This window comes from Bidens hawaiensis, unplaced genomic scaffold, assembly GCF_021521415.1.
Source record: "Bidens hawaiensis isolate Kalapana, Puna unplaced genomic scaffold, B.hawaiensis_p1.1 tig00041765_1, whole genome shotgun sequence".
In the NCBI taxonomy this organism is placed as follows: Eukaryota; Viridiplantae; Streptophyta; class Magnoliopsida; order Asterales; family Asteraceae; genus Bidens; species Bidens hawaiensis.
This window is the reverse complement of record NW_027497403.1, coordinates 15,998-28,557: the sequence shown is the minus strand read 5'-3', so window position 1 is coordinate 28,557 and position 12,560 is coordinate 15,998. Positions and strand designations below refer to the sequence as shown.

The following is a 12,560-nucleotide window of genomic DNA, read 5'->3' as shown; positions in this document are numbered from 1 at the left end:
TTAACCCCCTTTTTGTTAATAGAGCCATGTATGAATGTGAATATTATTATTTATTATTTTATTATTATGTAATATTTATTATTATTGTTATTATTTATTATTGTTATTATTATTACTGTTATATCTTATTATTATTTAACTGTAATAATTTAATTTTATTTTATTTTATTATTATTTTTTAATAACTATAATTATTATAATTTAATTTTATTATTATCACTGTTATATCTACAGTTTCAGATCGATGCCGACCATTCTCATAGGTATCTGCGCCTCTGACAGATGACACCGCGTTACAACACGGGTATCAATTGGTTATTTTTAGTGGCTTGTGACGTATGAGATCAAGTGGCCGAGTACGTTACAACACGATACCACTTCCACCTACTTTTGATCACGAGGTGAGCACGTCGTGCGTTAGATGCGGACGGCGGCGGTCAGGGATCGGGCATCAGACGCAGGGCCGACGACCACGCTGATGTTCACGATGCGACGTTTACGACCCCCGACATTGACAACACGCCGTTTTTGTATTTTGTATATAATAATGTTTTGGTTTAGTGTATATACGTGTTTATTGTTTTAGTAAAATAATTTTGTTAGAAAACACATCTTTTTAAACAAAATTATTATATAAAAATAATAAAAAAGGAAAAAAACAAAATTAAAATATAAAAAGAAAAAGAAAAAAACATAAAAAATTAAAATAAAAAACATAATAGACAAAATTAATGAGGTTTTTTAAAAAACCCCTAATCTATATTCTTTAATAAAAGACTACAAGTTTTGCCACTTGTCACTCCTATATTAAAGCTCATCATTTTTAACAAATTTATAATGGTAAAATAATAGTTATCATTCTTAAAATTTATGCTTCAAAATTTGATAATGTAATATTTACTTCCTATTTTTTTTCAAATATTTGATATTTATAATTATCTTTACTTTAAAATTGTTTTAAATACTATTGTACAACAACTATATTAATAGTGTTTAACGAGTTTATTGTTTCTTGTATACTGATTATTTATTAAACATTGTATTTTTAAGAATTACTCGTGTAATACACGAACCTCAAACTAGTAGCAAGATATATGCTCCTAGAAAATGCCATAAGGAAAACCATAATTCTTTCTAGATAGCCGTAATATACAGCCAAATCATTTAAAATTCTTAGTGCCAACTGACCCCTTGTTCCGACACCTGTCTTCCTTCCATATTCATATTCATATTCATATTCATAATAATAATAATAATATTATTATTATTATTATTATTATTATTATTATTCCTTACTTGTTTGTTTGTTTGTTTCATCGGTAACCAAACCAAACAAAAACCCCCCATTTTGTTTCCTGCAACCGATTCCTATCTATCTTTTTTTTTTAGTTTTAACTCACACCTTTGCCATGAATTCAAACCCTAACTCTGACGATCATCATCTTCAGAGCTCATCATCTCCCAGTGTCACTTCACCGGAATTCGATCATCATTATGATGTCATTGAGATAGCCTCTGACGAAGATCACGCTCAATCTTCAGGTTTCTTTTTCTTTCATTTTCATCATTCTTAGAGGCCAAATCAACAAATTAATTAGTTAGTTAGTTAGTTTTGTGTAATCGACCCTTTTCACTTTTATTTCCTCTATTGTATATTCACTTGATTGAATGTCTTATATGCTGCCATAATTTGTATTTGTTAAGTTTTCACTTAGACAGCTTGCTTGCTTTCGTATGTCAGAGTCTGTTAATAAGAATAATAATAATAATGTGAAGCCGCAGCCTGGGAGGGGGAGGAATATTCATGGATTCATCGGAGCTAAGTTTTTCGACACTAAAGTTCCTGCCAAAAAGAAGGTTTTCATTTCCTCTCACTCACATCTTATTCATTATTTTCTATCTGCCGAGGGTTAAAATAAAATGTAGGAAACCCATCTTGATGATAACTGAAACAGGATACCAAGAGTAATCTTTTAACTCTCATTCATGGTTTTTTGTTAAACTCATTCAGCAAGAGCATCTGATAAAGTTTCAAGTGTTGTAATAATATTACTATTTCATAATCATAACACGTTGAAAATTTAAGAAACACGTACTTTCTGCAGCTTAAGTGGTTGAATCGGTTAGCTAGTGTACAAGCTGATGGTACGGTGCAATTTGAAATTCCGGAAGAAATTAAGCCACAAAACCTGGATTTGGGTACCAAAGTTATTACTACTGAAGATCATGATTTTGATACATCAACTATTCAAGAATTCCCACCATTGCAAATTGTTATGCTTATTGTTGGAACACGGGGAGATGTACAACCATTTGTTGCCATTGGAAAATGTTTACAGGTAACTGAAACCAAATGCTTCATGTTAATTAGGTAACTGAAGAATGATTAAATTTTGTGTTATCCTTTTCAGGAATATGGTCATAGAGTGAGATTAGCAACTCATTCAAATTTCAAAGAGTTTGTCAAGACTTCTGGTCTGGAGTTTTTCCCTCTAGGTGGTGATCCTAAAGTCCTCGCTGGATGTAAGGGACCCACACACCTTTGTGATATTCTATATTATATAATTTGGATTTTAGGGGCTGTTTGGATGTGTGTTTTGAAACTGATTTATCTGATTATTGCTATATTAAGTAGCAATATGCAGTTATTAGTGTTTGGATCACATATTCTGCCTTGTGATTATCTGATATATAATCGGCTTTGTAACCGCGGTAACAATAATTATTTTATTAAAGTAAAATTACTTATTTACCCCTTCATTCAAATCAATTTTGTGACATTTTTCTAGGGGCGTGCATGGGTTGTTTTGGGCTCAAACCCAACCAAAAACCGCAAATTCAGTTTTTGAAAACCGTTCGGTTTTGGTTTCTTTGGTTTTCGCATGTGTTCGGTTTCGGATTTTTTTGGTTTCACCATTTAGGATAAAAATTTTGGGCCAAAAAAATTGGCAAAAATAATGAATTTGGGTTGAACTTTGGGATTAAATCTTTTTGTTAGTTAATAAATAATTTATTATTATATGTTTTGGTTAAAATATTTGGGTAAAACTAACTATTAGTTTCTTATACATTACTTCACAGTTTCAAAATAAAAAAGAAAATCCATAAGTTCAGTTTTGTTTTTTCGGTTCTATTACTTGCACGTCGAAACCGAACTGAAAGTTCGATTCTTGAGAAAACATAAAACCAAATTGTCTGTTATTATTTGGGTTCGGTTTTTTTAGTTACGTGTCGGTTTAGGTTTTATGCGCACCCCGAGATTTTTCCTCCTATTTCGCAAAATTATCCTTTAATGTCAGTTTGATCTTTTTTAGCTGTGACTTTATTAAATAGTCAGAATTTGTGTAATTGTTTTTTGCCTTGCCAATAAAAACTTAAAAAAACTTAAAACATCTAAATCACATTTAAAGAATATCTTCTACCACCCGTTGTATTATAGTTGATTATTTGATTCGAAATGAACAGTATTACATAATCACTTTAAAACGGAAAACACACACCCAAACACTGTCTATATTTCTTGTAATGATGAGGTAACTTGTATCTATATGTATCCCTTATGTAGATATGGTGAAGAACAAAGGATTTTTGCCATCAGAACCTTCTGAAATACATATTCAGCGAAGTCAGATAAAGGATATTGTATTTTCTTTGCTTCCTGCTTGCATTAATCGTGATCCGGATACAAATGTTCCATTCAATGTAGATGCTATAATTGCTAACCCACCTGCATATGGTAGGACCCATTATTTCTTTCTTGTTTCTTGTAACTCATAATTCATTTAATTACCAGTTTTAGTTTAAACTTCCTGATTTGTTGATCTCTAGTTTGTCTAAAACAATATGACCTCAAGATTCCAAGTATTCAATTTATTAACTAACGTCCCAAGGATGACGTGAACTTATGTTGATCAGGTCATACCCATGTTGCAGAGGCACTTAAAGTTCCACTGCACATCTTTTTCACTATGCCATGGACGTATGTACATCCTGTTGCTTCTTATATTGTTTTATGAGTGTATCAGTTTTTGAGTTAGGGCGGGGCCCATTCTTTTACTAATGTTTATTTATTTATTATTTTAAGGCCTACAAGCGAATTTCCACATCCTCTTTCGCGTGTTAGGCAACCTGTTGCAAATAGAGTAAGTATCTTTAATGTTTCATTTTCAACTATCTATACTTGTTATCACTGTTAAGACCTTTTACTAATAACACGATCCTTGGGACTTGTTGCAGCTGTCGTATCAGATTGTTGATGCGTTAATTTGGATGGGGATGCGCGATATAATTAACGAGTTTAGAAAGAAAAAGCTGAAGCTAAGACCTGTGACATATTTAAGTGGTTCAAATCATTCTCCCCATGATTTGCCATATGGTTATATTTGGAGTCCACATCTTGTCCCCAAGCCAAAAGGTCTGTTTATATTTATACTCACTCACTTATGAATGGGTCCATTGGAGTTTCGTTCGATCCTTAACGATGCGTGAAATACAACAAAGAAGCTTAAATGACAGTGGGTTAAATGGGTTTGGTGACACCCCAAAGGGTATTTTTAGTGCACAATACATCGAAATCATGTGATAATATTATTAAGTCGTTACTGAAATAAAATACTTTTGTGATCATATTTGATACACCAACCCCATATATAAAGAAAGTTTTAAGTTTTGGACAAAACTACCCTTTTGACCCAAACCTGTTTAGTCTGTTTTTCCAACTGTTCTATTTCAGTCCTTAATCAATAATCATATTAGCAGCATAAAGCCTCTTAATATTAAGTGGACCACATAGTTTCTTAAAATGAAAAATAGAATTAGAAACACAATTGGCGTGCCAATAGAGCCTATGCATGCTTATGGTATACTAATGTTCTGTATTCTTGATTTCTTATAGATTGGGGTCCTCATATTGACGTGGTAGGGTTCTGTTTCTTGGACCTTGCATCAAGTTATGTTCCTCCGGATTCGCTAGTGGAATGGCTTGAAAAGGGTGAAAAGCCCATCTACATTGGATTTGGTAGCCTTGTGAGTTATTTTCCTCTACATTGGATTTACTTCATTTCACTGCAATAATTAGTTACTTTTCCTCTAAATAGTGCAACTACAAAGAAGTAATTTTGCATCAGTCCTGAACTCAAAGTAACACTGATTGACTGTGAATCTTTTTAAGTAAGCAAGGAATAAACACAAAAATATAGCATACACAGAAGGGAATCCCTAGTTGTAAAACTAAAATGATATTCCAATTTCCACACATTGACCACCCGTTTCGACCTGTATTGACTTTTTTTCTGTTTGGATGACTCAGCCTGTTCAAGATCCAGATGGAATGACAGAGATAATAGTTAAAGCGTTGGAAACTACTAAACAGCGGGGTATCATTAACAAAGGCTGGGGTGGCTTGGGAAACCGTAATATGTTATTACTCTTTTAATTTTCTACCACTAGAGATCACTCGATTGGTCGGAAGAACCAATTCCATGCGCCTTTTAATCTCCAAATATACTGACCGTTTTATATTATAATTACAGTGGCAAAGTCAAAGGATTTTGTCTACTTACTGGATAATGTTCCACACGATTGGTTATTCCTACAATGTGCTGCTGTGGTAATTCTTCTTTACTTTAAGATATAAGTTTGAAGAGTCAAGAATGCTTACATTTGATTATCATATCTATATTCTAGGAGTGACAAGATTGCGAGTCGAGTCATTTTTACTACAGGTCAAAAACATCAAAACTAAACATACAAATAACACAGTGTAATTACAGTGTTCAACTAGTGTAATTATGTTATAAAAAGTAATATAGTGTAATAATAATTACTCTAGTTCAAAAGTTATAGTGTAATAATAATTACTCTAATGTTAACATAAATACTTCTAATGTTGAAAGTCATTTGTATTTGATCCACACACTTGTCAGGCATTACAAAAAAGTTGTTAATAGTTACTGTTAATAATGATTGCAAATACATGCATCATTTAATAATTTTGATTTTTGAAAAGAAATATAAACGATATTCAAAAAGATTGTTTATATTTAATGTTAATCACGATTACAAATACATGCATCATTTAATAATTTTGATTTTTGAAAAGAAACATAAATTGACCCGTTCATTGCTAACTTTTTTTTATTTGATCCGTTTGAGAATTGAGATCAACACCCTATCGAAATTTCCCTTAACTGAAAAGTGTGTATTAATATCAAAACAACAGAATATTATATCTTTTATATTCAAAAATCAAAGAAGCGACTTCAATTTCATGACAGTTGTCTAAATCTAAAGTAATATGTAATTGGAGACCACTTTTAATACCAGCTAAAGCACCTCATTTCTCACTTTTGAAGGTTCATCATGGTGGTGCTGGAACAACTGCTGCTGGTCTTAAAGCTGCGGTAAACTTTTCTTTTGGGTATATTATTTTAATTATTATTATTAAATTTTAATGATCTTGAATTAATTTCAGTGTCCAACAACTGTTGTTCCTTTCTTTGGAGACCAACCATTTTGGGGGAGGCAGGTGCATGCCAGGGGAGTGGGCCCCCCTCCAATTCCAGTTGAGGAGTTTTCGCTAAAGAAATTGGTTTCTGCAATAAATTTCATGTTAAAACCGGAAGTAAGTTCATATAACTTCAATATTAAACTGGCTAATGATGTTTTCGTTCCATTAATGCACCGGTAAATTCATGTAATTGTAGGTGAAAATAAGTGCTACTGAATTGGCAAAGGCCATGGCTGACGAGGATGGTGTTAAAGGGGCGGTGGATGCATTCCATAAGCATTATGGTCGGTGGAAAATCAAGTCCGAGGATGATATGGTGCCTCGACCACCAACTCACTTTTCAATGAGACGGTGTCTGGGTTGCACCTGATATTCAGGTTTCATGCCTTATGTGACAATTGTTCATGCCAAACTTAACTAACTGTTCTTTCATTCTTTTTTTTTTTGTTCATGTGAAGTGTTTCTTGTATTTTGACATATGTTATAAAGATTCGCGTTAGATCGACCATCGAATAACTTGTTTTCAGCAACAGATTTCTTTCCATCAGTAGTAATTAAGATTGTTTTTTATTGTCAGTTTCAAGGATCATAGGCTTAACAAGCTATGAGATGGGTTTCTTAAATTTTTTGTTCATTTCCGGAATTACATGTTGGATGCACATTCTACTTTAATTGTACCATAAATCTACATGTGGTCTATACCTATTTCGTTTAGGATTTTAAGAATGTAGAACCATCATTATGATTCGAAACACCAATAACGTTAAAACGTTCAATCACTGTATAAAGATGTTCTAATACATAATAGCTTAATACAAAAAACCATGTTATAAAAGTGAACCTTAGAAACTAAGAAGCAAGGGTAAAAAGGAAATATAAAAGGTTCGTTGTGAAATAAGAAAAACAACAAAAAGACTTGTGTGATCACCAAGGGTAAAAAGGAACTTTAAAGGGTAAAGTTCAAACGGATGGTTGGCGGGTTATGTGTAATGGTTGGCGGTTTCAGTGGCGTAAGGGAGGGCTCAGAGAGGCTTAACTCTGAGTTTGTAGTATTGCAATGTGCTCGGTTTCGTTTTAATGGGCCGGCGAACTTAGCACTTGCAACCAAACTTCGGTGGCTAAAGAACCAAATCAAGGGCTGGTTGGAAGCAAATAAGAGGGATAAAGACGATTGCGGAACAGAGGCTGTTGTTACAACATGAAGCTGAAAGTCGCTTGGCTTTGGAGGAGGTCTTTGAGTTGGAAAAGCAAAAGAATTTGTGTCACACCCCGACCAAAGGCGGCAGAACATGTCGGGGTGCAACGGATTGCCTAAGAACACAAGACACTATTTAAGTGACAATATTTAAACGACTCATTCACTTCATATAATCATCAAAAATAACACATCTTTCATACAAAATAACACCAAATGCAAGAATTTAAGTTGTTCATTCTTCTAATAACGTAAACGGTCTCAAAATAAAATAGTGTCTTCAAACTCCAATCAACCAATAATCAAACCTGTAACAATGCATAAAATAATATTTATCAACACGAATGTTGGTGAGCAATTTCATAGTTTTGAGTATATATAATATGAGGCAAAATCCACAATTCGTATATGAAACTATAAAAAAAGCAACAATTGCGGTATATAAATCATAAGTAAATGAGGATCATTTCTAATCGGTAACAACCAACATACTCGGATAATGAAGCCCCATTCTACTAGCACAAGGCTAAAGTAGTTAGGGGTGCGTATGATCATACTTATTGAGGCTCAACAACAACATAAAAATAAACACTCGTGCACGTAAAACATATGAAACATATAACACACAATAGAGCAAATATTATAAGTATCATACACCTTAGAGTTTGTGGTTTTAGGAGAGTATTATAATTAATTCTTGTTTTGAATAGGTATGATGTTACCCCCAAAGTATAAAAATGAAAACGGGGGATGAAATGTACTCACATGAAGTAAGTAACTTGAAGGATTAGTTTGTGAATAAATTGAAAGGTAAGTTCAACGAGCAAGGCCTAGATTAAAAAGGGTCTTGAGTTAGTAGATGGTCTTAAAAGCTTTAAAGTAAAATAACATGAAAATTAAGATAAATAATTAAAGTTTGAGAGTTAAAGTTAAATACATAAGAAATTAAAGTAATGGTTTTTAAAAAGTAAGTTTACTCAAAATCGGGTCTCGGTATTTTATTCATTAGTTTTACTTAACATTTGTTAAGTAAATATTTTGGTATAATTATGATACTGCAAAACCCTTTATTATATAGATACTTAGACGAGATTTTATGAGTGTTCGGATTTTTCGGTTCGAGTCTTGATAATTGGTCAATCCCGAAGCCGATATTCCAAAGTGATAAATGTTATGAAATTAAAAACAACTTAATTAAGTGTGTAGTTCTATTAAGAAGAATCTCGACGTCCATTAAGCGGGTGTTTGGCTTTGTCGGTCCAAACTTGTTATAAGATCAAGTTGGATCTGACATACCAAGTATTTTAAGAAAACAATTAAAATTAGTTTATAATATAGTTTAAAGAAAATATGAGATTCGGTGGCCCAAAACACAACTAGTGTGTCTTAAGCGAGTGAACTTGGTTTAGTTCGGTCTTGGTTCGGTCCTTGACTCGGAATAAGACCAAGGATGGTTACCACATACACAATACCATAGAACTCATAAAAATAAACTTAGAAATGATAATACTCAAGTTTTACATACAACATGTGAATAGTAAAATATTTAAACAAAAGTTCGGTTTTGGTTCAGTCCTTGACTCGGAATGAAACCGAGGATGGTTGCCACATACCCAAATACCATTGAACTATTAAAATGATTTTGAAACTAAAAAGACTAGAAACTAAACAATTATAATAAACTTAAACAAATTTAAAGTGTTAACAAGGACTATAATAGTCCTCCATGTAGCCTTGCCTAGAAATACACCTAAATCGACCATGGCCGGAGAAGGGAAAACTAAGGAAACAAGGGAAGTATGTTTTAAACAAATTATAATAACAAGCTTTAATTAACAAGAATTAGTTAGAACAAATATTAGCATTAGCTTGACCTTGAGAAGTCAAACCATCAAAAGTTTGAAAGATGAATACTTAGATCTAAATTGAGAGAGTTTTTAGGAAGAATGAGCAACAAAAATGGGTGCATTGGACTTGCATTTATAGTGGAAAAAACAAAGGTTACCCATATGAGTTATGCATGCATTTTGATTGGTTAAAATAGTCAAACAAGGTGAATGGTGGTGGAAAAAGTAAGGGTTATCCATTAGTTTATAACACCCCTTTAGCTTTGGTTGTTTGGCGATTTGGGTCCCTGAAGTTTGTTTTAAGTCGTATTTAATAACAAAAGGGTGTTTTAAGGCACCGTATGTAACACCCCGACCAAAGGCGGATTATACATCGGGGCGCCACATATTGTTTCATTACTCGTGACACTATTGGGTGTCAATATTTAATAAATACATTCATTCGCGCACGCGCAGGGTAAACACAAGATAACATAAATCAATATAAATCAATATATTATAAATCATAATGTTCGAACAGCAATAACTTGTCTTGATACATTTTAATCTAGGTCCAAAATAAAGAAAACTTCCTATGTGTCCACAAGCTCCAAACAGCTACTGCAAACCTGAACATGTGTTAAAATAAACGTCAAACACTTGCGTGTTGGTGAGAAATCAAGTTTAATACAATACATAGATAACAATAAATCTGCGCGCAACATGTGTATGTCTGGTTTTCAACAAGGGTGTAATCTGATCGGGACCAACTCTAAGATTCATAAGACTGCCAGTGCTCACAATTGAGCTCACAAACAAGACAAACTGTGCATGTGTAAACAAAAGAGAAAATCATAAACGATAGTTCTCCCGTGTTCATCTAATGGTACCATGAGAACTGCGGAATAGACCGACAAGACGGTTAATGATCCACACATACAAATAAACAGCCAAGTCTACGTCCTCAACACATGGGGTACTGCGCGACTAAAGTTCATAAACAAGTTTAAGACTCTAAGTTTGTATGAACACATGAACATCCCAAAACATTAAAAGCAAAAAGGGATTAGGTACGAGATTACTCACTTGATAAACGATGCGGTGTAAGATAAAGCAAGAACCAACTTTAAACAAGCACAAGTTAACCTATAAATAAGATTATTGTTTTAATGATTGGTTTAAAGTCTTGATTATAAGTTTGCATAAGTAAATTATTATATATAATATATATATATTACCGGAAAAGCAGGGCAGAACAGGGAGGAAGACGGAGGCAGAGAGGAAGACGGCGGAGAGGGCAAGGGGCAAGAGAACAGGAGAGATTAAGTATTTTGTGTGTGTAGTGTTATGAAAATATTACTATTATTTATTGAGAAACCCTAGGGAACACAATCCCTAGAAAAAGGGGAAAAGATCTCAAAAAGTAAAAGATTCCAAAGCAAAAGATATCAAAAGATATGGCAGCAGGGAAAAAGAGAAAAAGGCTGACAGGGAACAGTAAAAAGGCATGGGCGGATCAGATAAAGGTACTGGTCAAGCAAGGAAAAAGCAGATCTCAAAAGATTATGTCAGTCACTTTATCTGCCAACCAATGGGGTTGGTGCGCATGCTGCGCCGAAAGTAACTTTTCAGACATAAAGCAGATTAGGTCAACAGCACAAAAGATAAGACAACACAAAAGCAACGGCTAGATTAAACAAAAGAAAACTCAAAGGGTTCAGCGCGAGAAAGCTCGAGCGCGAAGGCAGACACAGAAGGTCAAGAGAGCGCGAGCGCGAAGGCAGACAGAAACAACCTTAACGCGTCGCGGAAAGAACTACATTTCTAAGCGCGTCGCGGGAAGAATCACATTTCTTAGCGCGCCGCGGGAGGAACTAAAATTCCTAGCGCGCCGCGGGAAGAACTATAATTCTTCGCGCGTCGAGGGATGAACTACGATTCTTAGCGCGCTGCGAGAAGAACTACAAATCCTTAGCGCGTCGCGGGAAGAACTACCGTTCTTAGCGCGCTGCGAGAAGAATTACAATTCTTAGCGCGCTGCGAGAAGAGTTCGTCTCGCGTATCGCTGAAACAGATGGTCTTCACGCAGGATTCCTTGCAAGGGGTCTAGCGCGTGGAGCTGCGCAGACAACCTTAGGCGGGAAGGAACAAAGGACAAGCAAAGAGTTAGAAGAAAAAGAGGGAAACAAGGCGTAAGGGCGGGACGGCGACAAGAGGGAAAAGAAGGCGGAAAGAGAGAAGGAGAGGGACGGGACGGCGGAAAGAAAAAGAGAGAAAGAGGCGGGAAGGAAAATATATATTATTATTATTAAAAGTAAAATATAAGTATAAATAAATATTAAATCATAAAAGAAAGAGATCGGATAAGGGAAACGGGTACCTGGGTCGGGTCGGATCGGGGCAGATGTCACAGTCTCCCCTACTTTAAGAAATTTCGTCCCGAAATTTATCTCGAAGTAGGTTGCGCAGAGAACAGGTGCGGGTACTTGATCTTCATTTGATCTTCCCTTTCCCATGTAAACTCGGCTCCGCGCTTGGACTCCCAACGAACTTTCACGATAGGGATACGACTGCGCTTGGTTTGCTTTACCTCGCGATCCATAATCTCAACAGGCTTCTCAACGAAATGCATAGTTTCATCAACTTGAACTTCATCAAGTGAAATGTGAAGGTTCTCGTCAGCTAAACACTTCTTGAGATTGGATACATGGAACGTTGGATGCACATTACTGAGCGCGGGCGGCAGGTCAAGTCTGTAGGCAACTTTTCCCACACGCGCGAGAATCTTGAATGGACCAACATAACGAGGAGCAAGCTTACCTTTCTTCCCAAAGCGGACAACACCTTTCCAGGGCGACACTTTGAGGAGAACAAGATCACCAACTTGAAATTCGAGAGGCTTTCGCCTACGATCTACGTAACTCTTCTGTCGGCTTCTGGCAGTCAGCAGATGATCACGGATCTTGGCGATTTTATCGGTTGTCTCTTGAACAAGTTCGGGTCCTGTGATTTGAGTTTCACCCACTTCGCT

At 35.0% G+C, this 12,560-nt stretch overlaps 1 protein-coding gene across 1 annotated transcript; it reads left to right on the top strand.

Moving 5' to 3' along the window:
* The first annotated feature begins 2,109 nt into the window (after positions 1 to 2,109).
* Positions 2,110 to 6,924, top strand: LOC143593177 (sterol 3-beta-glucosyltransferase UGT80A2-like). The gene is made up of 12 exons (XM_077072890.1): positions 2,110 to 2,339; positions 2,412 to 2,523; positions 3,566 to 3,736; positions 3,916 to 3,979; positions 4,085 to 4,142; positions 4,237 to 4,414; positions 4,895 to 5,025; positions 5,309 to 5,411; positions 5,532 to 5,608; positions 6,354 to 6,401; positions 6,473 to 6,622; positions 6,705 to 6,924. The coding sequence occupies exons 1-12, from the start codon at positions 2,277 to 2,279 to the stop codon at positions 6,876 to 6,878; spliced, it is 1,329 nt and encodes a 442-aa protein (XP_076929005.1). The 5' UTR covers positions 2,110 to 2,276; the 3' UTR covers positions 6,879 to 6,924.
* Positions 6,925 to 12,560: the final 5,636 nt, after the last annotated feature.